The sequence below is a fragment of the Leptinotarsa decemlineata genome, unplaced genomic scaffold (genome assembly GCF_025532065.1).
Source record: "Leptinotarsa decemlineata unplaced genomic scaffold, Ldec_3_MD MMD2_tig00000576_RagTag_RagTag, whole genome shotgun sequence".
Taxonomy (NCBI): Eukaryota; Metazoa; Arthropoda; class Insecta; order Coleoptera; family Chrysomelidae; genus Leptinotarsa; species Leptinotarsa decemlineata.
In genome coordinates this window covers 11,221,415-11,246,631 of record NW_027412551.1, presented here as the reverse complement: position 1 = coordinate 11,246,631, position 25,217 = coordinate 11,221,415, and the positions used below count along the sequence as shown (strand labels likewise).

The window sequence follows — 25,217 nt, the reverse complement described above, 5'->3', positions numbered from 1 at the left end:
CTTCTTGATGAATTATATGATCAGAAAAAACGGTTTCAACCTACTTCAAGTGTTTACTTCACACCAAGTCTGTATATTTTCTAACTGTCGTTCAATTTGTTACAGTCTTCGATAGTTTCGACAAGTAAATATATTTTCAAATCATCTGCAATAAATAACTTATAACAATGGACATAATTACTGAGGTCATTAATGAATAATAAGAACAGAAGTGGCCCGAGATTCGACCCCTGAGGTACTCCGGATGAAGAATTGTAATAAAAAGGATCATAGCCGTTATAAGATACAAAGTGTTGGCGTTGAAGTAATTAGGATTTAATGAAAAGTACTGCTGAATTATGGAAAGCAAATTGGTGGAGTTTTTGTAGAAGGATCATGTGATCAAGTCGATTTAGCAAAATTAGTATATATCACATCAACTTGACCACGATTATCCCATTCACAAAAGGTCACTTAATAAACATAATATTTTCTATTGCTCTATGAAATCGTATAAAAGATTATCAAACAATATAAAGAATGTAAATTTTCTCAATAGCATTTTTTTGAAGGGTTGGTCATGTATTTTCATATATCTTAACACCTACCTACCTTCGCAGAAATTTATGAAACAAATATATCTCTCACTCAAAGCGGCAGTTGTCAGAAACTATTTTTCTCTGAAAATGATCGGAAGTCTCATTAATCAACTTGAATTAATCACTTCTGTTTCAGAGCATGACCTTAAAAAATATGATTTATGGATTATTGATAATGGTTATTAGATAGTCCTACTGACCGGAATATTCTTTCTGAAATAAATATCAGTGTAGGACACGGATGACCAGGCATCAGTAATTACATCAAGCTACACGAAAAACTAGTATTTCTATAAAAAATTGTACTGCCACAGGTATCAAACAGAAAAGTTGAATTTCACGCTGTTGTTCTTCGGGAAGGTCATAAAAAAAGTAGCTTTGAATAACAAAATTTAATAAATAAATTGCTCGACTCATGCAATAAATACATTATTCAACTACTAAACTAGGTACTAACTACTGCCCAAAAACATTACATTAACAAATCCAAAAAGTTCTCTGGTTAGAGAATAACTCTCCTATGATTCTTAGTTGATTTGAGCTTTTAACAACTCAAAGAGTGATGGCAGTATATGGTTGACAAAAAGCGTGGAGTACATAAAACAAACTATTTACAACATTTACATTTATAACAGATACGCTATTATTTTTGAGACACTGATGAAACTGGAATATCGGCTCCCTGCACTGTAATTTTCACGAAGTAATACTAAAGTTGGGCTTGAGGTTTTTCAGAAGAAAGAGAAGAGTGACTGGTATCTTGGTTCTGAAACAAAATCATTATATCAATCAATACGTTTCAAAAAAACAGTCAATTTTAACAAAATATATTTTTTGACCATTTTTCAGTTATAAATTGATCATTGTTCCACACTACAGAACCGTCAGGCGTTTCAACCATGATTGAATCTTCAGAAGGTAATCTAAATAGTTTCCAGAAAAATTCTGGTATCTGAGAGACGTGCTTTTATTGAATTTGTTCTATACCGTGATTTCAAATTTCACCCAGTACGAAAGAGTCAGTTGTAACAAAGCTTTTGGCCACCTACTTCTTCTGAAGGAAGAAAGAAAGCAACTCAGTTCGAAACAAACTCTTCACAAGAGAAAAAGAAAAGTGATTTTGTTCAGTTTAGCATCCTCCGGAAGCCAGACACTATTATCATTGTTATTGTCAACGAAATTCAGGGTTCTCGAAGTGATATCAATTCATCAGCTGTTACACATTTGAGAAATCGTTTTTTGAAATCGAGTTTACGTTTCTTTCACTCTTTTAATCGTTCCTTTATATAATGACTGCAATACATTTAATGAATAGTTAGTAACAGAAGCATCAAACTTAACATAAACATCCAAGGTTTTCTATTGTATTGATATCATTCTTGTGTTGAAAACGCTTGTTCTGCTATTAACCAATCATCTTCGTACCTGTTCATGAAGGAAACGGTCTGTTGTAATGTGACCTTTGTAATCATCAAATTTTTGAAACGATTAGAAATGTCCGGATTCCTTAAATCCGATTTCTAGTTTTACTATTTGCTTCTTGATGCATGAAAACTAGTCGTCTATAATGTACAATATGGAAGGTCCAGCTCAAAGCCAAATTGGAAATACTACCTCTACTGATAGAAAAATTATACCTTAATTTTGTTTATACATACAGGGTCGATGATGTGTATGGAAACAATCGATTATCTCTTAAAGTAAGGTAGCTAGCAAAAAATATTAGGGTTTTTTAAAATCTATCACACTAAATAGAAATTGAGTATATAGGATCAGTCAAAAAGTTTCGAAGAGATAAAGTTGCTTTTTTCTCTAATATATTCTCTATATATATTATTCCATATTTAAATTCCGCCTTAAATTCTGAACAAAATTGATATAGCACAGTCATTTCCTAAATTCAACAGTTTTCGAGATATCGAATTTTGAAAATAACTTGTTACTACTCTCAAATTTATTATGAAAAGAACACAGAATGTTGGATTATTATGAAAGTATGTGAATATGATTACAATTTAGTAATATTTTTTTTTTTAAGAAATTAAAAAAATTTGTTCAGGGTTGATAAAAATGAATGATAGGATAAAATGTATTTTTTAATGAATGTCCAGAATATTTAAAAATTTATGAAAACAATAGTTATGCCAAGGGAAAAAGAGAAAGCAAGTTTTAATAAACAAGAAATATTTCCTTTGGAGTTCTATTAAATAAGGTGCCCAAAGTATTCATCATTTACCTCCTGACAGTAATGAACTCGCTGAACAAAATTTGGTAGTGAATCTAAAATTATGAATTTAGGATTAAGAATTATTTCCAACATACTAACATGAGTTCGTTTTTGAATTCGGAAGTCAGGTTAGATGCTTTTTTCCAAATAAAGCATTCTTAAATACGTTAGTTTTTATTTCAAATTTCAGGTTACATATGTTGGTTAGGATAGGTTAGTTTAGTTGAAAAATACTCGATTTCATTTCATTCATTTTTTATGTGTTTAATGGTAACTACAAACATCTTATTTCAGCTACAATCAACTCCATCGTTTGTAGTTTGAGGACAATTGTTATTTCATGATTTGAAGTCTTGTTATCGTAGTATTTTTTGCTATAATTGAAAAAATATGAAATAAATTGATATTGTGTTACTACTACAGTAAACTACAATCAATTTAGAACCTATTTCAAAACTTTTTAGTGCATTATTACTTGTATAATATCAATAGTGCTTTCCCAGTAACCGATAAGACTACAAAAAAATGAAAATTACTACATTTATAAGTATCGTTTGTAGGTAAAGTAGGCTAAAAAAAAGGAGATTTTTTTCAAAGCGGGTTCCAGCGTGACAGCGCTTTTGTGTCCGCCGATTGTCATCTGATTGTTTATTATTATTGAAATGAGATTCTAAATTGTGGAGAAACTATAACTAAAGCTTGGAAAAGGATCTTCCAGTACTTGTTTATTCGATCTAGCACTTTTTTCGTACATATTCTAGTACTTTCTTCCAACAGGTTGTGACAACACTGATTACTAGGCAGTTCCCGGAACCACACTTCAAAATCACGAAACAGATAACCGGCATCCGCAAATGCGAGAGTTTACGAGACTGAATTCACGTATTTGAGTCGACCGTAACCTTGCTTTCAGTTTCAACGGCCTTCGAGAGTAATGAGGTCAACTTCATCCGTTTGGTGAGCCAGAGTTCATTCTATCCGTCAATCGGTTGAACGGCAGTTGTGGCGGGTATTGATAGATTCTGAGTCGTCGTTGAGGCATTTCAAACTGTACTATTGGCTGGAATTTTCATCGAAACAACTTTGAAGAGAGAATTTGGAGTTGCCAATTTCCAGATGACTGTTGCCGCTTTCGAAAGTTGACAATTTTCTGACAGAAATAGCGCGATAAACTCAGCATAAGACATCAGCCGCTTATGCGTTGTAAAAATTCAAGTAATTGTGTAAAGAGTTATTCCAAGTTCAGAATTATAATTTAACTCAAAACAAACTAGTTCCAGATTCTATAAAATATCCGATTTTATCTGCAACTCCATTGCCATTGATTCTACAAATTAATTTTACTCGAATGCTAGTCCGTTCACATACAAAGATGTCATAATACAGTGCTTTTCAGATAAAAGTATCCACCTTTAATAACTTTTGTAATACTGGTATTTAGGAAAAATCCAAAAACACGTCAATTTATGTTGAAAGGGGCAAGCATTATGGCTTATTTAAACTTACTGGAAAAGCCACTCCTTCACCCCTAGCATCATCCCTTTTTTTTTAAATTACTTCTCATATTTTTTATGTAAAATTTGGATACTCCTCTTTGAGCTGATTTAAAAAATGTATAATACTTGTAGGTTAAAGTGGTTAGTTTATGAGATAAACAATTTTTCTTTTAATAGCACAAATTTTACTTATTTTTTACTTTCACCTTATTTGCCTGTACTAAAATGGGTTGTACAACAGTTCAAACTCTTTAATCTGTTTAACTGTGCTAGTATGTAATTCAACTGATGGAGAAATTTGCCACAACAGGGTCTGTTTGCAATAAAGTGCATAAGCGAGAGGGACTCGTAAATAACGAAGCAATCCAAGTGGCAATTTTAGGGCAAGTCAGCTTAGAGGCTCAACAACCCCAATCGTTGTCAACAATAAGTAGAGCGATCGGTGTTTCATCTTCTACAGTTTTTCGAGTTCTACATAAATTCAAGTACCACCCATACAAAGTTAAGTTGGTGCACGAGTTGAATGAAGATGATTTTGATCGTCGTCAAGAGTTTTGCGAATCAATGACGCAATTTATCAATAAAAATCCACAATTGTTAAACAATATTTGCTTTTCTGATGAATGCTCATTTTCATTAAATGGCTTAGTAAATAGGCATAATTGTAGATATTGGGCTGAAAGTGATCCACATATTATGCGTGAATTCTATACACAACATCCCTGAAGGTTAAACGTTTGGTGTGGTATCCTAGGTGACCACATTTTCGGACCTTTCTTCATCAACGGAAATTTAAATGGTGAATCATATCTTGAGTTACTCAGGAAAGAAGTTGACCCACGTATTACAACAATAATAGAAAATGATGATAACCTTTCCGAAGATTTACTGGTATTTCAACAAGACGGAGCTCCCCCACACTATGCTATGTCTGTCCGACAATTTTTAAACGAAACATTCCCCGCTCGTTGGATAGGTAGAAGAGGGCAGATGATGGAGTGGCCACCTAGGTCACCGGATTTAACACCCCTAGACTGCTTTTTATGGGGGTATTTAAAAACAAAAGTTTATGCTACCCAACCAGAATCTCTGGATGATTTACGAGAGAGGATAGAAAATGAATGTCGACAATTAAATCCAGCCGTATTAAGCAATGTCAGAGAGGCATTTCAAAATAGATTATACCATTGTATCGAAGTGAATGGTACTCATTTTGAACACTTATTGTAACTTCATAATAAATAGCACAGTTAAAAAGATTAAAGAGTTTGAACTGTTGTACAACCCATTTTATTACAGGCAAATAAGGTAAAAGTAAAAAATAAGTAAAATTTGTGCTATTAAAAGAAAAATTGTTTATCTTATAAACTAACCACTTTAAACTACAAGTATTATACATTTTTTAAATCAGCTCAAAGAGGAGTATCCAAATTTTACATAAAAAATATGAGAAGTAATTTAAAAAAAAAGGGGATGATGCTAGGGGTTAGGGGATGGCTTTTCCAGTAAGTTTAAATAAGCCATAATGCTTGCCCCTTCCAATATAAATTAACGTGTTTTTGGATTTTTCCTAAATACCAGTATAACAAAAGTTATTAAAGGTGGATACTTTTATCTGAAAAGCACTGTATATGATAACTGGTCACTGTATTTTTAGAAAGTCAATTATAATTTCCACTTCACGCTTTTGTGAATTTCAGTATTAATTCATTGTTTTTACCATTGCAATTGACGCAAAACGTACTTTAATTATAAGTAGATTGAATTCTATTGCATTATCAGACGATTAGATACAGATGTTTTTCAACTACTGTTCAAATGAAAATAACTAATCAAAGTGCAGTTTTCCAATGAAAAATAATTAATATATACCACATTCAACTTTTTTAGAAATTTCGACATTCCAAACAAAATTATAATTTTTGTTCTTTCTTTTCGTGTTGCTAGTTCATACTCACATTTATCTAGGAAACTGACTCATTTTCTAATGGGAGCCTACTCGATTTGGACCTGAAAAATAGCTGTTTTTCAAAGTGGAGAAAACGAATTGATAATTTAGCAAGAAGCGATCTGAAATAAGCTTGTTGTACTGCATGACGTCATGAGTTGTCAGTGTTTTCTTGGAATGATTGTGTTTTCAGCGAATTTCTGATGAAATATCCTACTGTATGATTCAGTTTTTAGTTCTGCCAATTCATTTCTGAGCTTATTCTCAAATTCCAGCGTGAAATCCTTAACCAGCAGTTGTGTGGACTTGTAGTAGCAATGAAAATGATTTTGTCGAATCGAAGATATTGATACATTTGTAATTCATTGTTAGTTTTCATGTACCAAAATGAACAGTTTGTGAATCAAATATATACTTTCCAGTCAGTTACTAGTTCGACAACTAGGGTCAATTGAAGTCACACAGGAAGATCAACTAATTAGTTTCGACGTGGAAAGCCTTTACACCAACGTTCCGGTCGAAGAAGCACTCCAAATCATACAGAGGAAGCTATCCGAAGACGGGAACCTGAAAGAGAGAACGAATCTACCTATAGAAGTAATTATGGAATTACTAGGATGCTGTGTACGAAACTGTTATTTCCAACTGAAGGACGAATTCTTTACACAAGATGAGGGACTGCCAATGGGATCGCCACTTTCACCAGTCATAGCCAACATATATATGGAGTGGTTTGAAACTCTGGCCATTGAAGAAGCCCACAAGAAACCTCGAGTCTGGTTGAGATATGTTGACGACACCTTCATAATATGGAACCATGGGAATACTGAACTAGACGCCTTTCTGAAACACATCAACAGCGTGAGACCTTCCATCACTTTCACAATGGAGAAGGAAATCCACAATGAATTGCCATTCTTAGACGTTTTGGTGAAGAGGACCGACACTAAGTGGGAAACATCTGTATACCGAAAACCCACTCATACGGGACAGTATCTGAACCACGAATCCAACCACCATCAATCGACAAAAAGAGGAATCATCAAGACTCTATTAGACCGTGCTTTTGGGCTTTGTAATACAAAGGAAGGTCTCGAGAAGGAACTAGACATCATCAAAAGTGATCTTCAGCGGAATGGATACTCCAAAGCGATGGTAGAAAAGACTTTGGCCAAAAGTTCCAAGTACAACATTAGAACCTGTTTTAGATCCGGTAACACTATCCGTAGCAGCCTCACGAAAACCAGGCCCCCAAACGCGGACTGCGATTCCAAGAATTGCATTTACCGGATACCCTGTGAGTGCGGAAAATCCTATATTGGTGAAACTAAGAGGCCATTGAATATTCGCATTGCCGAGCACAAGAAGCACACACAGCGAGGAGAAACCAGCAAATCAGGAATAGCAGACCATGTTTGGACCCATCAACACAACATCGAGTGGTCCCAAGCTGAGATCTTGCACAGAGAGGAACATTGGTTCAGGAGAAAATTTAAGGAAGCCGCATACATGTTGTCCAACAACGTATTCAGCCAGGCCAGCGTAGATATACGAAACATATGGAAACCCATCATCAAACGAGAAATGACCAACTCCCGCCAAATCGGTCATCTCTCACGGAATCAGTGAAGCGGAAAATGGAAAGTAGATAAAGTGAAAGTATTTCAACGACCTATAAAATAGTCATCTCTCGGAGGAATCAGTCCAGTCATCACCCGAAGACGATTGTAGATACCAACAATCGAAACGTCGTGAACTAACGTGACTTGGAATCTCTACACTTTTTATTTTTATTATTTTCTTTTTGCATTCCTTTAATTTTTATTTATTCAATTATTATATTTTTACTTGTAGGTTATTTTACTATCATTTCATTTCAGGTTGTTGTTGTTGCTTAATATAATTGTTATTTTCAACTATTCTTTTTTTTTAATTATTCTTTTTTACTTGTTTCAGGGATTTCAAATCATTTTATATAATAGACAATGGAAGTCCGAACTAGTGAAATTCATCACGAAACATTGTCAATCACCTTCAAACAAATGCAGGGTTTTTTCATGCAGGGGTTTTCTATGCATATTTTCATATAATAGTTTCACTTCCTTTCGAAAGGTATAGTTATTTCAACACTTTGTTAACGAATCCTTTCCTATATACTTTCAGTGGGTGAATTTCAGGAAGTTGACTCCAAAGTAATGTTTTTATTATGAACAAAAATGACGGGAAGAAATTCTGAAAAAGTTGATATATTTCGAAAGCATTGTCCGCTGGAAATAATGATGCATGCAACTTTTTCGTGTTTATAGAAATTTTGCTTCCTGAGAGGTAAAGCATATAACTTGTCTGAAAGTTTCATAGATTTATAAGGAATATGCAGACAAACAAGTAAGCTATTGAAACCCAAGCTTTTGAGATGATATCAATAAAAAAGAAACTGATAATAGCAGTCAAACGAGAATTTAATCGAAGATAATACAACATGACCAATAAATTTCCATTTTTCAACGACAACTTTGTTATTCAGCAATACTATGAGAACAAACAGCATGATAAAACCACGAATCCGTAGGACGAGTGGTATTTCTTGTTGCACAATTTGTATTGCTCAATAATAATAGAATTGTAGTCTTAAAAACAGCTGGGCCCTGAGAGTCACGTTTGATTTAAGAATGATGACAACTAGATGTTAATTTATGGTTACCTTTAACTTTTCTACCATTTCATTGAAGGAAAAACCTAAAAAAAGAAATACTACAATAATTGAGTCTTCCAGCAGGCACTTCCGAACTTTGACGGTTTGTTTGAAGCGACATCTGTCAAATTAGTAGAGGCCCTGTCCGGGAAGCCAATGTAGCCTAATGGACGGGGTCGCAGGACTCCTGGTCAGTGGCAGAAATAAGTAGGGTGAGGGGAACTAAAACTCCCCAAAGGTCTTTGTAAAACATGCCACCGTGGACCAGCTCACCCAAGCTAAGGAGTAAGGTATCGTGCTGAAGCTGAATGGCCGCAGGGTGATATGCGGTCACGAACGATCCCCTTGGGAAACTGGACGAAACCTCACTATAATCAGCCTACCTATGATAATGCGGGGCTCTGCCAGAGGTGACCAACTCTTCCCTCGCTACTCGTGGGTACACACATGAATGAAACAAACACAAAAACAGAAACAACACAAACAAAAGCCAATTCCGAAGCTGAAGAAATACTCACCTCAATCTAAGACGGTTGTTGGGGATGAACAGAAATGTTCACCCCAATCTACCGCTTGGAATGAGGCTGGACATAGCAGATCACCTCCAACAAGCGGGCGCCAAGAGCTCCGCCTTGAATAAAGGCAAGGAACCAGCTGCCCCTGCAGCAAAGCCCCTGCACTTGTGCATCTCCATGTAGGGAACCCCAAGAAGGTTGAAGAAACCGCGCAACGACAGTAATATCGCTGCACCTTCCAAAATCTTCGCGGAGGCCACCGTGAGACACCTCAAGGTTGCCAAAGAGAGTGTGTGTTCGGCGATTCTTGGCCTACACCTGCCAATATAAAGGAGATGTCTCCTAGTGACCTGTTCACCTTCCTGGAAAGAACAGGATGGACAATGACCTAGGAGGACAAGTCCTCGGGAGAATGTACAATTGGTCACATGTGGCCTAAGTACTGTGAGTCTACAGTCACTCTCCCTACTCTACAAATACAATTGATGAAATTGTTTCATCAAGACGGGAGCACTTCGCCCATTTTGGGGTCGCCATAATCGTCCTACTGAGAGGACTATTTGCAATGTGGTGGCTAATACAAAGTATTAGCATCACTGAAAGGTGGAACAATGTAAACAATAATTTATATTGTAAATTCGAAAACTTCGAAATGCTCTCTATGATAGATTTGCGGAAAATAGTTAGTAACCTAGACAATAAATTCTCCATATATGAAACGCTGAACTGTAAAATGATCAAAGAGGTCTTCGAAACCATCGGTCATATTATTCTAAACTTAACTAATAGATCTCTATATACAGGAAAAATACCATATAAATTGAGAAGCATTACTGTTATTCCTATTCCAAAAATAGCAAACAAAAGCCCATTAATACTTTGCCCCCAATTGAAAAAATTCTGGAAGTTGCTGTATATGATCAGTTATTACATCACGTCACTAAAAATACAATTTTGATAGATAATCAATCGGGTTTCCATAAAAACTTCTCATGTGAAACAGCATTACAGCCCACAATATGTAATATTAAAACTAACTTGGATAACCAGAAATATGTTATTGCTGTATTTTCAGACTTAAAAAGAGATTTGAGACAATTGATAGAGAAATTATGTTGTTGTAATTGGCTCAGTATGGGATTGATGGAAAGGTGTTAGAATGGTTCAGTGATTATTTGAACAATAGAAAAAAGTTTTAAAGATGCACTATCAGATGAAAAAGACATTGATGTAGGTGTTCCCCAAGGTAGCATTCTGGGCCCACTTCTTTTTGTTTTATAATTGAACGATATTGAACTTTTTATTGAATCTGAGTTCATAAACCTATTTGCTAATGATACGTTGCTTATGTGTAGCGATACGAATTCAGTTAGAGACATTCATAAAATGGATAGGATTTTAGGAGCGGTAAATGAGTATTTATGCACTAACAAATTGAAGTTGAACGTAATAGAAACAGAAGCAATGATATTCACCACGAAATATAAATACAGTTCTCTAGATATCAACGGTATAAACCTCAATATCAATAACGAAAATATTGAAGTTCTGTCATCAGTCAAATAAATATCTTGGTTTTCAACTGGATAATTTTTCAAATTTTGACAATATATATATATATATATATATATATATATATATATATATATATATATATATATATATATATATATAAAATATAGTTTTTTCGATATAAATATCGAAAAAACTATATTTTTTCAGTAGAATAGCACAAAATTTGTCAATGCAGTCCAAAGTAACAGTTAACAATACCATTATTCGACCAAACTTGGATTATTGTGCGTCATTATTATTTTTATTTAACCTCAATAAATTAAATATGCTACAAAAACTACAAAATCGAGGGATGAGAGTAATCTGGAAAACAAATCGCCGTACTCCCATAAGAAGTATGCTTGATTGTTTGAATTGGTTATCAGTTGAAAGTAGACTCTACTATTTTACAATAACTCTAGTATACAAAATTGTAAATGGAATGGCACCAGAATATTTCAAAGATTACATCAAATTCAATAAAAACATTCATAATTATAATACAAGAAATTTCAATAATATACATATAAACAGACCGGCATTCGGAAGTACCATGAATTCGTTAATTTTTAAGGGCTTCCACGAGTTCAATGAATTACCTGAAGAAATAAAAAAATATCCATTTCAAAAGATTTTAAAAAAGCACTTAGAGAATTTTTTTGAAAGTAATAGAATACAAATTGTACAGTTATGTGGAATTATTTGGGACATTATTGGCTATCATTTTGTTTTTCCATTTATTGTTTCTAATTGTTTTCAATTGTTCATTAGGGTATTTGTATCTGTAATGAAACCAAATATCACTGTCTAAATAATAATTTAATGTATATATGTACCTATATTTCATCATCTATTTAAATATTACTTAACATATGATACTGAAATCTTTATATGTAATATTCACTGTCTGGCTACATGCTAGTTCAAATCTCAAATTGTTTAAATTTAAAATTTTTTGCATACATTTTTTTATATTTCATTGTGCTAGTGTTATTATTACACTCATAGATATGTATATTAGGTTTCCTATTTCAATAAAGATTATTATTATTATTATCAATTTGAGTCCACTTGTTGAGTAAACGATCGATCAACACCCTTACTTTGACGAAAATCCTAGAAGATCGCCGCTGTCTGTGAGAGTTTGCAGAAGAATCCAAGGCAGTCGATTTCGCGTCGCTCATAAGAACTCGGCCGTTCGCAGACCACTTGACGAAGTTTGCGTCGTGACTTGGGTTTGCACCCACACAAAATTCAACCCATACCCAACCAATATAACCCATGCCATAGGTCAAATTTAGCCTGACTTATGTGCGAGAGGCATGGAAAATTGTTCGTTTTGCATGCGCTCCACTTCGTGGCGGACATTTGAACGATGTTATATTTCACACAAAATGGCATCAACAGCTCTTTCAAATAAATATACAATTTTGATGAAATCTTAAACATACTTTGTTGTATTTAAATTCAAATATAGGAAGCGTTCAATAAAATACCACATATATTTGGGAAAGATTTCATCAGAAAATAACTGTAGTTAAAACATAAATGACACATGCGTTCTCATTCGTCTTTCATTAATGTTTGCTCGCCGTTATTTTTTTGTTCTTGTTTTTTGTTGTTTCACAACATCAATTTTTCTTGTCGACAGAAAAACAAGAACTGGAAAAATCAATCAATGAATTGTATGTATGCAAAACCGATTGGAAACGTCTCATATAATTGACCGCGTAGCCTAGCTCATAGATTATGTTTGCCAATAGACCGCCCACCATTTTTAACAATTGAAATGAATATTTCCGCTCTGTTGCACCGATTTACCTTCGACAACTTGGCATGCCATGGTATGTACACTAATCGAGTTAGAGGTAAACCCAAATTCCTATTCAATGCGATCCCGGCGTCTTGGTTGAGCAGGCACCGCCTTCATTCCGGAGGAATTGCATCAAAGCTGTAAAATGTGTCTACATCGATGAATTCACTTCTACGTCTTCAGACGAAACAACTGAATCAATGAAAATCTAGAAAACCCTAAAGATGTTTTGGTTCATATTTAGAGGTGTCCGTTTCGAATGAGATCTCTATCGACTATCTCACAAAAAACATGGTTTGTTAGTCACAAATGGAGAAGTATCATATTTTCAAATAGATCTTTTATCCTAAGAACTTATATCCATATAGGTCCTCGACTTCATTATTTGTGATGATAATAATTCTTCATTTCCTGGGACCCTCATAACTGTGAACTTTTAAGTAAAAATAGATGTAAAATGAGTAGCAGTATGTGAAAAGTTTGTTGTATACAATAAATATTTTATATTATTCTTGGGATTTGATATTTTTTGAATAGATAGGGGTAGTTTATTATATAAATCAATTCGCATGACACGTGGTCCTTTTGACGTAATAATGTTCAAGTTCAAGTCGATAGACTTTTTCAGGATTTGACTAAGACACTGCAATCGAAGTTTCTAGGTGAGAAGACGACAGTACCTCTTCGTTTCAGAACTATTCAATACTAGGCTTTTTCTTGGAATAGTAATCTTCTATATTATTGACAGCAATGTTTGTCTGAATAGACATCCCATTTCAATGATATGAACTCAGTGTGAAAGACCTACAAATCATCGGCAAATTACACAGTGAGATTTTGGGAATTCATACAGGATATATAATTTATTAAGAGAAAAAATAAGGTAGGCCCTAATACACTGCCCCAGGGAACACCAGTCCTAGTATAACGAGTTTTAGAGTGGAAAGTTCCTGATTCAAGATTGATCGTGTTAGACTGTGACCTTGCTGTCAAGTTAGATTCAACTCAATTCAGACTGGTTCATCGAACTCTTAACCCATCAAGGACTGGTTGCCATACGGCAACAGAAATGAACAGTTTTCTGTTGCTAAAATTTCCATAGATTTTTCATTAAAAACATAGATGGCGGTATTCACGCCAAAAGTTTGTTGCAGTGTCAGTTAAAAGAATCGTGTGTTGTGTTTGTCTGTTCACTCCAGTGATATAAAACATGATTTCGTTAGGAAATATCAAGAAGACTTCTCAAAAATGGATATCAAGTTTACGTAAGTATAAATACAGAGAGATTGTTACAGTTTTCGAAAATAAATTCATTACGATAGCTTTAGGAATATATTATCAACGTAACGGCAGCAGAAATTACGGGAGTCTGCAAAAACTTTCGAAATCGTGAAGCTTTGGAACTCAATGTTGCCATGTGGTGACACGAGTCCTTTCGGTGGACTACTTTTTTACATTTTGCTTTTTTTTTCTAGCGATGGGCTAGCTCCCGAAAAAGCTCTTCAAATTGCGTATAATGATGATTTAGATGTCGACCAAATTTATATTGAGCCTCCGAATGAGGGTGCGATCACAGATGAGGATTCCGGTGGGGAAAATGAAGGCTGCCTCGTTGGTAAATAATTCATCTCGGAATCAATTGAATGCTCCAGTTCAACTTGTTTTACATGGTGAAGATGATGAATTGGTTGAACCAGAAACGGACCATGTAGAAAAAGTTACTTATGAGGACATTGAATGGATCAAAGGCGATCTGGTAGGAAAGTTCAGAAAATTATTGTCGTTCAGATTATAAATTTTTTAAAACTTCAACCCCAACAAAAATGTTCGAGTTATTCATAGACCATGACGTACTTTCTTTACTGGTAGAAGAATCAAACAATTACGCGCGATTTAAAAACTTGCCATCCCCTCAAATTACTTTGGATGAAATGAAATGTTTCATTGCTATTCTGATTTTATCGGGATATTGTCAATTACCTGGAAAAAAAATTACTGGAATACTGATGGCGATCTTGGTAACCAACCAGTGATGGATGCAATGAGAAGAGACCGATTTTTAACAATTTGGCGGTATCTACACTGCGCAGATAATAATGCACTAGATCCAAATGACAAATCCTATAAGCTGATACCTCTAAGTGATCTGCTGCGGCAAAAATTTCTGACTTTTTTTGTTCCAGAAGAAGATTTAAATTACGATGAGTGTATGGTCAAATACTTTGGAAAGCACTCATGCAAGCAATTCATCCGAGGTAAACCAATCAGATTTTGATACAACATATGGTCGCAGAACAGCAAATACGGATATCTTGTGAATTTTTCTTTATATCAAGGCAAAGATAGGCGCGTGAACGATGAATACCAAACTGTGTTTGGAAAATCTACTGCTCCTTTGCTGATGCTACTGGATGAGTTACCAGAAGAAAAGAAAAAACAGCGATACAACCTATTCAAAGACAATTTATTTACAAGCTTGCATCTTCTTAGTCATCTGAAATCAACAGATTTCTCATCCACAGGAACCATTCGCGACAACCGAATCCCTAAAAATTGCCCGTTAGTATCCAAAAAGGATATGAGTAAGAAAGAACTTGGTGACTTCGATTCTTGTTGGGATAGAACTAACGGAATTTTACTAACGCGTTGGACAGACAATAATGTAGTTTCAGCAGCTTCGACCAAATATGAGGTAGCCCCACTTGCTAGTGTAAAACGATATTCAGCGAAGGAGAAAAAAATTGTTCAAGTACAAGACCGAACTTGATTTCCAAATGTAATGTATCCATGGGTGGCACGGATCTGATGGATGAAAATATTGCACGCTGGAAAAAAATGGTGGTGTTGTCTTTTCACATGGCTACTTGATACCGCAATTCAAAATGCCTGGGTCCTGTACAAACAGTCTGGCAAGTCAAGAAATTGTCAAAACATACCTCAACAAGTACAAGAATCTACCGAAAGGAAAAGCTAGACCATCTGCAAGTAAATGGAGCAGATCGTACAGCCGTGTTGGTGATGATGTGCTATATGATAATATAGAGCACTTGCACACACCAGTAGAAAAAAAAATTAGATGCAATGACGACAATTGCAAATCAATTATGCGCACAAAATACATCAAATGTAATGTAGAAGTTTGTTTGTCATGCAATGTTGAATACCATACACGAATGTAGTTTTTTTTCAATCAATAAATTTTTTTTTTCATGAAACAGTGTGAGTTACTCGCGTTGCCATATGGCAACACTGATTTTTGAAGAAATTGAGAAAAATTTCACTTTATTTTTTGGGCAAATCTATTTGTTCTATTCTGAAAATACAATTTGGAAATATACTTTTGCAAAATTCTAAAATAAATTAATTGCGTCCTTAATGGGTTAAATTAGCCAGATAACGAAGAAGCAATTGATGCTCGTGTTAGATAAAAAAATATAATCATCGTTTTTTTCACCACATTCTTGATTCAAAAAAAAAACTGATTGAAAAAAGGCAGGCATCCTGAGACGACATACCAGCTTGAAAGCCATTAGATTAGATTATATTGTCGGGGAGCTAGTCCATGGCCTGATTCACTGCGACCTTTCCAGATCTATTGTGATTTTCCTTGGTTGTTGGAGCTCATTGTCTAGCTTGATCTCTTTGATGAGGCTCCATAGCCTTGACACTGACCCCTTCATATAGCTGGCAGCCACCGGTTTCTCTTCCCCGCATCTTGCATGTCTCAGCCTTGCTATCGCTCCGCATGTACAGAGCACATGCAGTGTAGTTTCTCCCTCTTCTTCACATTCTTGACGGAACCTGCATTGGGTTTCTTCTGTCAGACCCATGTTGCTCTTCATGTTTCCTGAGTCAGCTACGCCGCGTTAGTAGACCCACCGCTACCCTTGGTTTAGCGGTTGTGGCTTAGGAGGTCTTCCGTGAATCTGGGCGATGGTTTTTTCATGAACTATTTCGCCTGCCTCATTGCTGAGAGCTTATTTCACCAATCTATCCATTGGACTTGCATCCATGAATTTATGGATGTCTTTATACATGCTTTCGCTACCCCGCAGAAGGGTTCTGGACGAATCACAGCCTTGGATGCACCTTCACAGGCTAGACCATTGGCCTCCTCATTGCCCTTGTGACCCTCATGTCCGGATACCCAAGCTAGAGTGACCTTATTTTGGGTACTTAGCTTCTTGAAGACGCTCAGACAGCTTCCCACCAGTCTTGAGTAGACTTGGAATGAGCTGAGCGCCTCAATTGCCGCCTGGCAAATATCGATTGTTCTCTAACTGACAGTTAGAGAAAAATCTATATTTTTTACAAAAGGCCATGAGTTTCTCATTATAATATTTCCAAACATTTTTGAAGAAGCCGGTAGTGATACTATTCCCCTATAGTTTTTTTTCACAACATTGATGCATCAAATTTTCTTTGGATTCTAGTTCAAGTGTATATAGTAGCAAACCCAAAACAGAGGCATAAACCTACCTAGGGATCTATACGACCAGATTTCGAGCAGAAATCTACGTCATTTATTATATGTGGCGAGATTGGTAGAGACCCACCTCATGAATCAATGAAAATATTTCCAGATAGCCAAGCAGCTCTAAAACCACTTGATTCTCACGAAAAAAATTCCAAGTTGGTAGCAGACAAACTGCTATGGTCCGAATTTCTGGTCACAATTACATGGAAAGTAATGAAGCTGCTGACTGCTTTGCAAGGGAGAGTACTGCAAGCACTTCCATCAAACTAGGAGCTACTCTTGATATCGCTTTAGGTTTTGTCAATCACCGTATATCTAGAGTGCAAGAGGAGGTGTATATTCCTGGCAAAATCTCCCAAGATTGGCACAATTCCAGCACTCATACATCGTTTGGAGTATGCTACCAAACAATTCTTCCATTATTGCAGAGATGACCTGAGCTTACAAAGCAGCAAAGCCTCTCTTGTCTGCTGCGCTGGGGAACGTATCAGGAATCCAGTGGCTAAATTCTGAACTGAAGGTAGACTCAGCAGGAGTAAGGTAATAGTCGGATCTTCAATTTGCTTCGAGTATAGTGAGTAGTTTGATATTTTATGAAAAGCGTTCTGAATGTCATACTAGAAAAAGTCAACCTGAAGAAAAACTCAGTGCCCCTAAACATTTTGATAAATGATTGTTGACATATTCATATATCTAATACTCAAACAATATTCAACAGATTTCGCCTCATTTCATACAAACCCTTCCAACCCTCTTCATGAACAAAGCATGCCGATTCCATCAAAGTACTTTCCCAAAGCATCTCTCGATGCATCTTCCATTGTACAAGCTGGAACCCCATTAATCCATCCCACCCTTCCAATTAACAATATAAAAACAACAAAGGCGAATCGCCATGTATAATACTGCCTCGAGTACGAGAAATTCATCTTGACATACTCCCCAAGATGTTAACAGGTCTAAAGGCATTGTACAAGGGCGGTCAAATGACGGGAAGATAAGCAAAGACGGACACGGTGGCTTGATTCGAGTCGAAAGTTGGTGGGCCTGATTAATCGCGGTCAGGAAACAAAGGGTGAAGTCAAGGCAACTGTGACCTAATGTTGGATTGAATCGGTGGATGCGAAATTCCGAGCTATCGGAAATGAAAGGGGTGGACCAGCTGCAGAAACAATGCTTGATAATTTGGTGGAAAAATTTTTGATATTGAAAATTTTTCACAAAACTGAAGTGGTGAAGTAATTTGATATTTGAGGTTGCCATGATGGAAAATGGAATGAAAGTATTATAATATCATTTGAACTGAAAGGGATATATTTTTAGGAGACAATAATTTTTGGGGAAAAAAGATTTTTGGATTCCTAATTTCACCATTTTCATACTGTTACGGTTTTCCCCGTGGGTTTACCAATAATTGCCTACTCTGAACAATAATCAAACTCAACTTTATTTCACTTTTGAAACAACAAAACACTTCAACCTAAACTTCAACCTTTATTCAAGTGTCCATCGCCTTATTAGATTTCTTCGCGTCTGCACTTTCACTCTAACTCTAACTGACTCGATAGATTCGTATATATGACAATCGAAGGACCTTGAAGATGGTAGAATATTCGCTGGAATTTCATCGAAGCCCATTATTCTCGCCACATCTAGAACGACCGCGAACATCGAACAACCGCGAAACGTCGGTTGAGCTGGCGCGCTCTTGGTCATGTCAGAATTGGTTTATGTCTACCAGCGGCGGCCAGCGTTATTTACTTTAGGGCATGATTTCAAACAATACGAAAAATAATGTGGGAATCTGAAACTCGGAATTATAATCTGTAGCAATCCTGTGAATATTATCTGACTCGATTCCAACGAATGTTTGGAGTGCAAAGTGAATAGGTAAAAGTGGTTTCTGTATATTTCAATGTTTCATATGAAAGTAGTTGTTTCGAAAAGGCTTTTTCTCCTAGTTTTGTGTCTGAAAGTTACTTCTTTGCACGATCTATACATCTTTGTGAATACTTAATGATTACTTCATTTTGAGAATGATTACCTTCTTCCATTCTCTACAAGATTCTCACTTTTTCGCATAAAGATGAGAAAGTAGAAAGCCGAAAACGTTCTTCCTCATTATGATCATGTTTGGTGATATGACAAGAAATGACAAAAAAATTACAACTTCTGAACGTTTCAATGCAAACTCATTCTAGAACACTGGATGATTCAAAAAATGTACATAGGATATTACTTTCTGCCAGAGAAATAACTCATACAGAAGGTTTCGTAATAACATACTTATATTTCAACATATCCAATGGATTTTAGGTCCCGAACAAATACATTGGATACATGTGATGATGATATATGTGATGATTGTGAGACTAATGATCACTTATGGGGCAATTGCCTGGTGTCCGAAGGCTTTACAGAAAACGGCTCTAGCTTACAGAGACAGGCTTATCTGACTATCTGTGGTACAATCAGTACCATATCAGCAGCGGCCATGGAGATCCTTCTATATCTACCTCCTCTCCACATTCTTCTGGAGGCAGAGGCTAGATTGAATTGTGCACATCGCCACTTACACAAAGCAATCTAATGCAGAGTCCTCTAGACTGCTGGCTGACGCTGGGAGTCACAGCATCCTGGGAATAACCTCTGATATGCCTCCAACTGTCAACTACGAACTGCCTCATACAGTACCTTTCCCGAGTAGAGAGGATTGGATCTTTCAGAGGAATTATCAGAAAGTTGTTGGTTCACAGACGGACTAAAAACATCTTCGAGCTCTGGTGCAGGTGTATTCAGTTGCAGACCCAGGAGAGAGATATCAATCTGCCTAGAGACATATGCGACTATATTTCAAGCGAAAATCTATGCTATTGAATTGTGTGCGGAGAGATTGGTAGAATCCAACCTCACACATAAGTCAATAAAAATTTTCTCGGACAGTGAAGCGGCATTGGAAGCTCTTGGCCCCCACCGAGCGTTGTCTAAGTTGGTAGCACATTGCCAAAAACGACTCTTCTCAATATGAAGACCTAACAAATTGTCTCTGATCTGGCAACATTTGCCTGTTAGGAATGAGGCTGCTGACTCCCAAATAATTATTGAACACCTGGATGGCAACAAAGTTCAAAGACTTACGGCAAATTCTTCCAGGATTGGCTCACTCCAAGGCGTTCATTAACCCTTCGAAGCTTGAAACCAAACAGTCGTTGGACTACAGTAGGGATGAACGATGTCTAACAGGCCTTCTTACAGGTCACTATCGTCTGAATCATCATATGCAGAGACTCGGACTGTGTGTGTCGTCTCTGTTTGGAAAATGGTAAAACAGCAGAGCATATACTTTGTGCCTGCCCCGCTGCGGACCGAATCAGGTTTTCAGAGTTTCCTAGAACCACACTCCTACCACCACTCACCATACAAACTAATCGGCTTCGTTAAGAAGCTGGGTTTATTTGGTCGAGTTTGAATATGTGTGAGCCACAATAAACCCTTGCGGGTTACGTTGGAGCGACGAATAGGCCCACTCACTTTTAACCTAACCTAACCTAACCTATATTTCACTGCCTGTACTTTTCAATTATCAGGTGTAGTTGCAATGCACTGTTTGGAACCTTTGGTGTAGTAATGAATATTACTAAAGTTTTTTCACAACACATCACATCTTCACATCTTCACATCTTCAAAGGAAAATTGAACTGAAGATGATGAATTGAAGTTTGGTGTTGGGAAAAACTCCAGTAATATTGAATATCCGGTGGTTCAAATTTCAAAAGGAAATGAATTATATGTTGTGTTTGTAACACACCAACATGTGAAAGCAATGTGTTCTAGAACCAAAATGAAAAGCCTTTCATGCATTCGTCTAAATGTGGTCAATAAATGTTTTTTCAATTGTTGAAATTATAACTTTCGTATCATGAAAATATGTGCGATTTCTGAAGCTGTGAATGAAACAAAAAAATATCATTTGAATAAATATAAAAATAAAATTTTTAAATATGCAAAAATTTGAAGTGAAACTTGGCAAGAAAAGAATATAAAAAACATTTCAAAATGTTAGAAATCTATTCAAAAATGAGTTGTTTTACTGTCAAGAGGTTCAACCAGAGCATGTTGAATATTTACTATATTTGCTCAAAGGTTTTTTTATGTATGGAATAAAAAATAATGACGTAAAAATAAAATATTATCATTTTATGCCCTTGACATTATCACTCTTTTGCAAAAGATGTTCCTCATTCATTTCTCTTTTCAACTTCAGTTCCATTTTTGTAATTTTTCGCTTCATAAGGCTGCACATTTTCTCAAAACTGAAAGTCCCAATCCCCACCATCCCGGAAAATTAAGTTTGGTTAGAATCCCTTACTTTGTGGTGGCACAAATCCGTATCCAGAAGCACCTACGACCACCCCGCTGGTTTCTCCACTGTCTGGGGGGGCTGGGGGAAATACAACTGGCCCTTGGTTCTGCCTGGGATCCCTGGTAGCTTGGAGAGGGGCATCCAATCCGTTTCCAAAACCACTAAAATCACTGAAGGTGCGGAAGCCATACTGACCCCTGACGAACGTCGCTAAGTAAGCTATGCAGGCTAAAATTAGGGCCTAGAAAATACAATTTTCGTTAGTCTGAGTTTTTCAGAAAAGACAGAAAATGAAACGTTTGTTAGTCACATTTTTTCAATTGGTGGTCTTCGAGAAAAGTGGTGCCTTGAGTTGATTTCTTTTTTCTATATTTTTTTCTGTTCTATATTTTCAAAAAAAAAATGCTCAATGTCTTTTCCCCAAAATTCAATAAAACACAATAAATTAAGAGGATATATTTTTAAAATAAACTTTTGGAAAAATCTCTGACATTTTCGTCAAAAAATGACACTATCAAATAGATAATGAACTTCTTTCGTATATTGTTCACAAACATATCCATTTCGGTGTTCAGTGTTTGTTTTTCGAATTTTGTGAATTTTCAAAGGTGCTTTCACTTTTAAAACTTTGTTTTCGACGTTCAACGATAATTTGTGTTATCATTTTTATACTTGCTTATGATTTCTGAATTCAGTCTCATCATACCAAAATTATTTTTTTAGTTAGCCATCAATTAAATGAGTTTCAGGTAAGTGAAGTTAGAGTAAAGTAGATTTGTCTAAAGTCAAAATTTTTTGTTGAAGGTTTTTTAGTCGTATGAAATAGCCAACTTTTTTAAGATATATGAGGGAAATGGCCGACAGTTTTCCTAATTTCCAACATATTTGATTGATATCTTCGTTCATCTACACATTCTTTCAATCCGAATATAGTTTCCACAACAACTTCACCGTGATTTTTTCTTGAATTAAACTTGATGAATTAAACTCGATTCAAATCGGGAAGAAGTGATAATAATAATATCATAACAGCGACTGAAATGCATACTTCACAATGACTACCAAGATAGACAATGTACTTATTTCTAGAGGGCGCATCGCTTATTTTGAATTCCTCATAAGAAGCTGGATAAATTTGGTCGAGTTTGAAAAAGTTTGAGCCACAAAAAACCCTTGCGGATGGCAGTGGGTGACGAATAGACCCACTCACTTTGAACCTACCTACCTACCCCACTAATTTCATAGATTATAATACTTTCAAAAGTGAGGTGACTGTATACGGAACGCTGAGCATAAGACATACTCTCCAAACACATATATAGGGAAGACAGACCAAAAATAATCTAACATGAGAAGGAATGGTTGAACATCGTTGTTGGAAAAATATGATATAAATTAGATAACAAATTATCAGTTATGTGGATAAATGAAAAAACTATTCATGTGACACCAACTGTCTATAATTTTTGAATGTTACATAACAGAAACACATTTTGTTCCAATATAGGTATTCAACTATTGAAAAATGTACTCTCTATGAAGATGCGTAGTTCATGCAAAGAAGTAACTTCCAGACTCAAACAACGACTTTTATATGAACAGTGAATTATACAAAAAAAAACTTTTTCCTTTTAAGTTTGTGCATTCGTTGTGGAATTGAATCAGATATCATTCACAGGATTGCTACACAATATAGTATAGAGGTTCTTTTAATACTAATTGCTCCTGAATTAATCTCTCCTAAAAATACACCCCTTCCAATTTGAAAATATTGACATGCATTCCGCTCACAAATTTAGCATCAGGAGATTACTGAAACTTTCAGAAAGTATTTTTATTCCCATGTGGGAAAAGTATTTTAATAGAGAGTCTACCAATAAAAAAAGCATTTATATCAGTTGAAATTATCATCATCTCAATCACAATGAGTGAGCAATTTATAGCTTTCATTCATGCGTTGATGATTGATTATTAGTAACATATTTAGGACGTGTTAGGAATCCCATATTAAAAGGTTAGACCTCGTTAGTCCTTAGCTCGCACAAGTTTCTCAACTTCTAAGAGTTGTCAATCGTATGGGGGCGACAGCTAATTAACGGAAAAACAGATTTTTAAACAGACAGATTCTATAACTACCAAGGTGATATGAGACGTAGGAAGACCTTCTGGGAGCCTGATATAACTACCATTTCCAATGACTGCTTTATCTCAACTATGCAGATATGTGCAATGAATCACGAGATTTAAATTTATTACTAGCACTACGAGCAATTTCAGTGAGTTACAATGGAAAGTAGAACGTGTCAGAAGGTTGTTATAATGCAGAGGTCAAAAGTTAAATTACGGCACTACCGTTTTGAACTTTTTACAAATTTTAAATGCGTTCGCAAACGCCATTCTCTTGCTGTGAACCAAATGAAAGCACTTTAATTATATTAATGTGAGTTTGAGTGAAAACCACATTTTCGAAGCAAAATACCATTAAATTTCGTTCGAAGAAAGACAAAGCTATGAAGTAATGGGAATTGTTTCGGTTACCGGAGATCATTCAATAATTTGTTTTCTTGTGCGCTCATAAGGCTGAAGTATATGATATTTTATCGTTATGTATGGGAAAGATACAAAACATTTCTTTATCCCAAAGTGCTCTCACATAGAATCTGGCAAATGCTTGCAGGAAAATAAATACTACCCTGGGTAATACTACAACAGGCATTTCATTATGTCCTACATTTGAGCAAGTTTTCTCACAGAGAACATGCTTCATATTCATTCAGCAGCAAGATCTCACTGAAATCTATCGAATGATCGCCTTCAGACTGATAACATATTGAAAAAAATTAAAAGATACTGTACAGTAATTTTGTCTGTGACTGTGAAAATTTTAAGATTCCAAAGTTTCCGCCTTATTTTTGAATTCATTCATTCTCTTGTAAATGAAAAAGTGCACTTTTTCACTAGCATTTTTTAAATGGCAACTGAAAAAATTAATGAAAAGTACGTAAATAAGTGAAAAAAACAATTCCAGCATTTTTTATTTAAAAACTGAACAAACAACGTTTTGTTCTCACTACATCAAGCTGTTTGACAATATTAACCTAGATTTTTTTATTTGGTGGGAATGGCTCCTACACCGTCATTTTGGAAGGCGTCTCGTATCGTTTAAAAAAAAAGTATGATGTATCGAATTGTCTGAAGACATATTCAGGGTTTTATTCAAAATTCTTGACTTGGGTTCATTTCTAATCAAACCAGAATAGGTTTTCAATTGTTTTTTCACCAGAAGTATTGACTTCAATGGATTATATCTTTTTTTGAATTTCAAATTCGTCACGTCAAAAACAATTGGAGGCATAGCTGTGTAGAAAGATTTCGATACCATTATAAGTATAGTTTTGTTTAGTGTTCGTTTCTTTCCCCATATTTTGTTTGAAGCACTATGTTTATGTAATTAATTTTCAACCTTTTTTAACAAGGAACATGTTTTGGCAAGTGATTGACATTTCATGGATCAAAATACGTTATATGTCCACTTTTGAATCAGAAAGCTACAG

General features: G+C 35.5%; 1 protein-coding gene across 2 annotated transcripts in view; it reads right to left on the bottom strand.

The window, feature by feature from the left end:
- Positions 1–955: 955 nt before the first annotated feature.
- LOC111511616 (uncharacterized) overlaps positions 956–25,217 on the bottom strand; it is a 62,790-nt gene continuing 38,528 nt past the window's right edge. Inside the window, exons 2-4 of one of the 2 annotated variants that reach the window (XM_074174441.1) lie at positions 21,670–21,904; positions 6,260–6,311; positions 956–1,344 (exon numbers count right to left, since the gene is read on the bottom strand). In XM_074174441.1, the coding sequence (XP_074030542.1) occupies positions 6,286–6,311; positions 21,670–21,904 (261 nt within the window). In that variant the 3' untranslated portion in view covers positions 956–1,344; positions 6,260–6,285. The remainder of the gene's footprint in view (positions 1,345–6,259; positions 6,312–21,669; positions 21,905–25,217) is intronic. The other variant, XM_074174440.1, reaches the window with a different exon arrangement.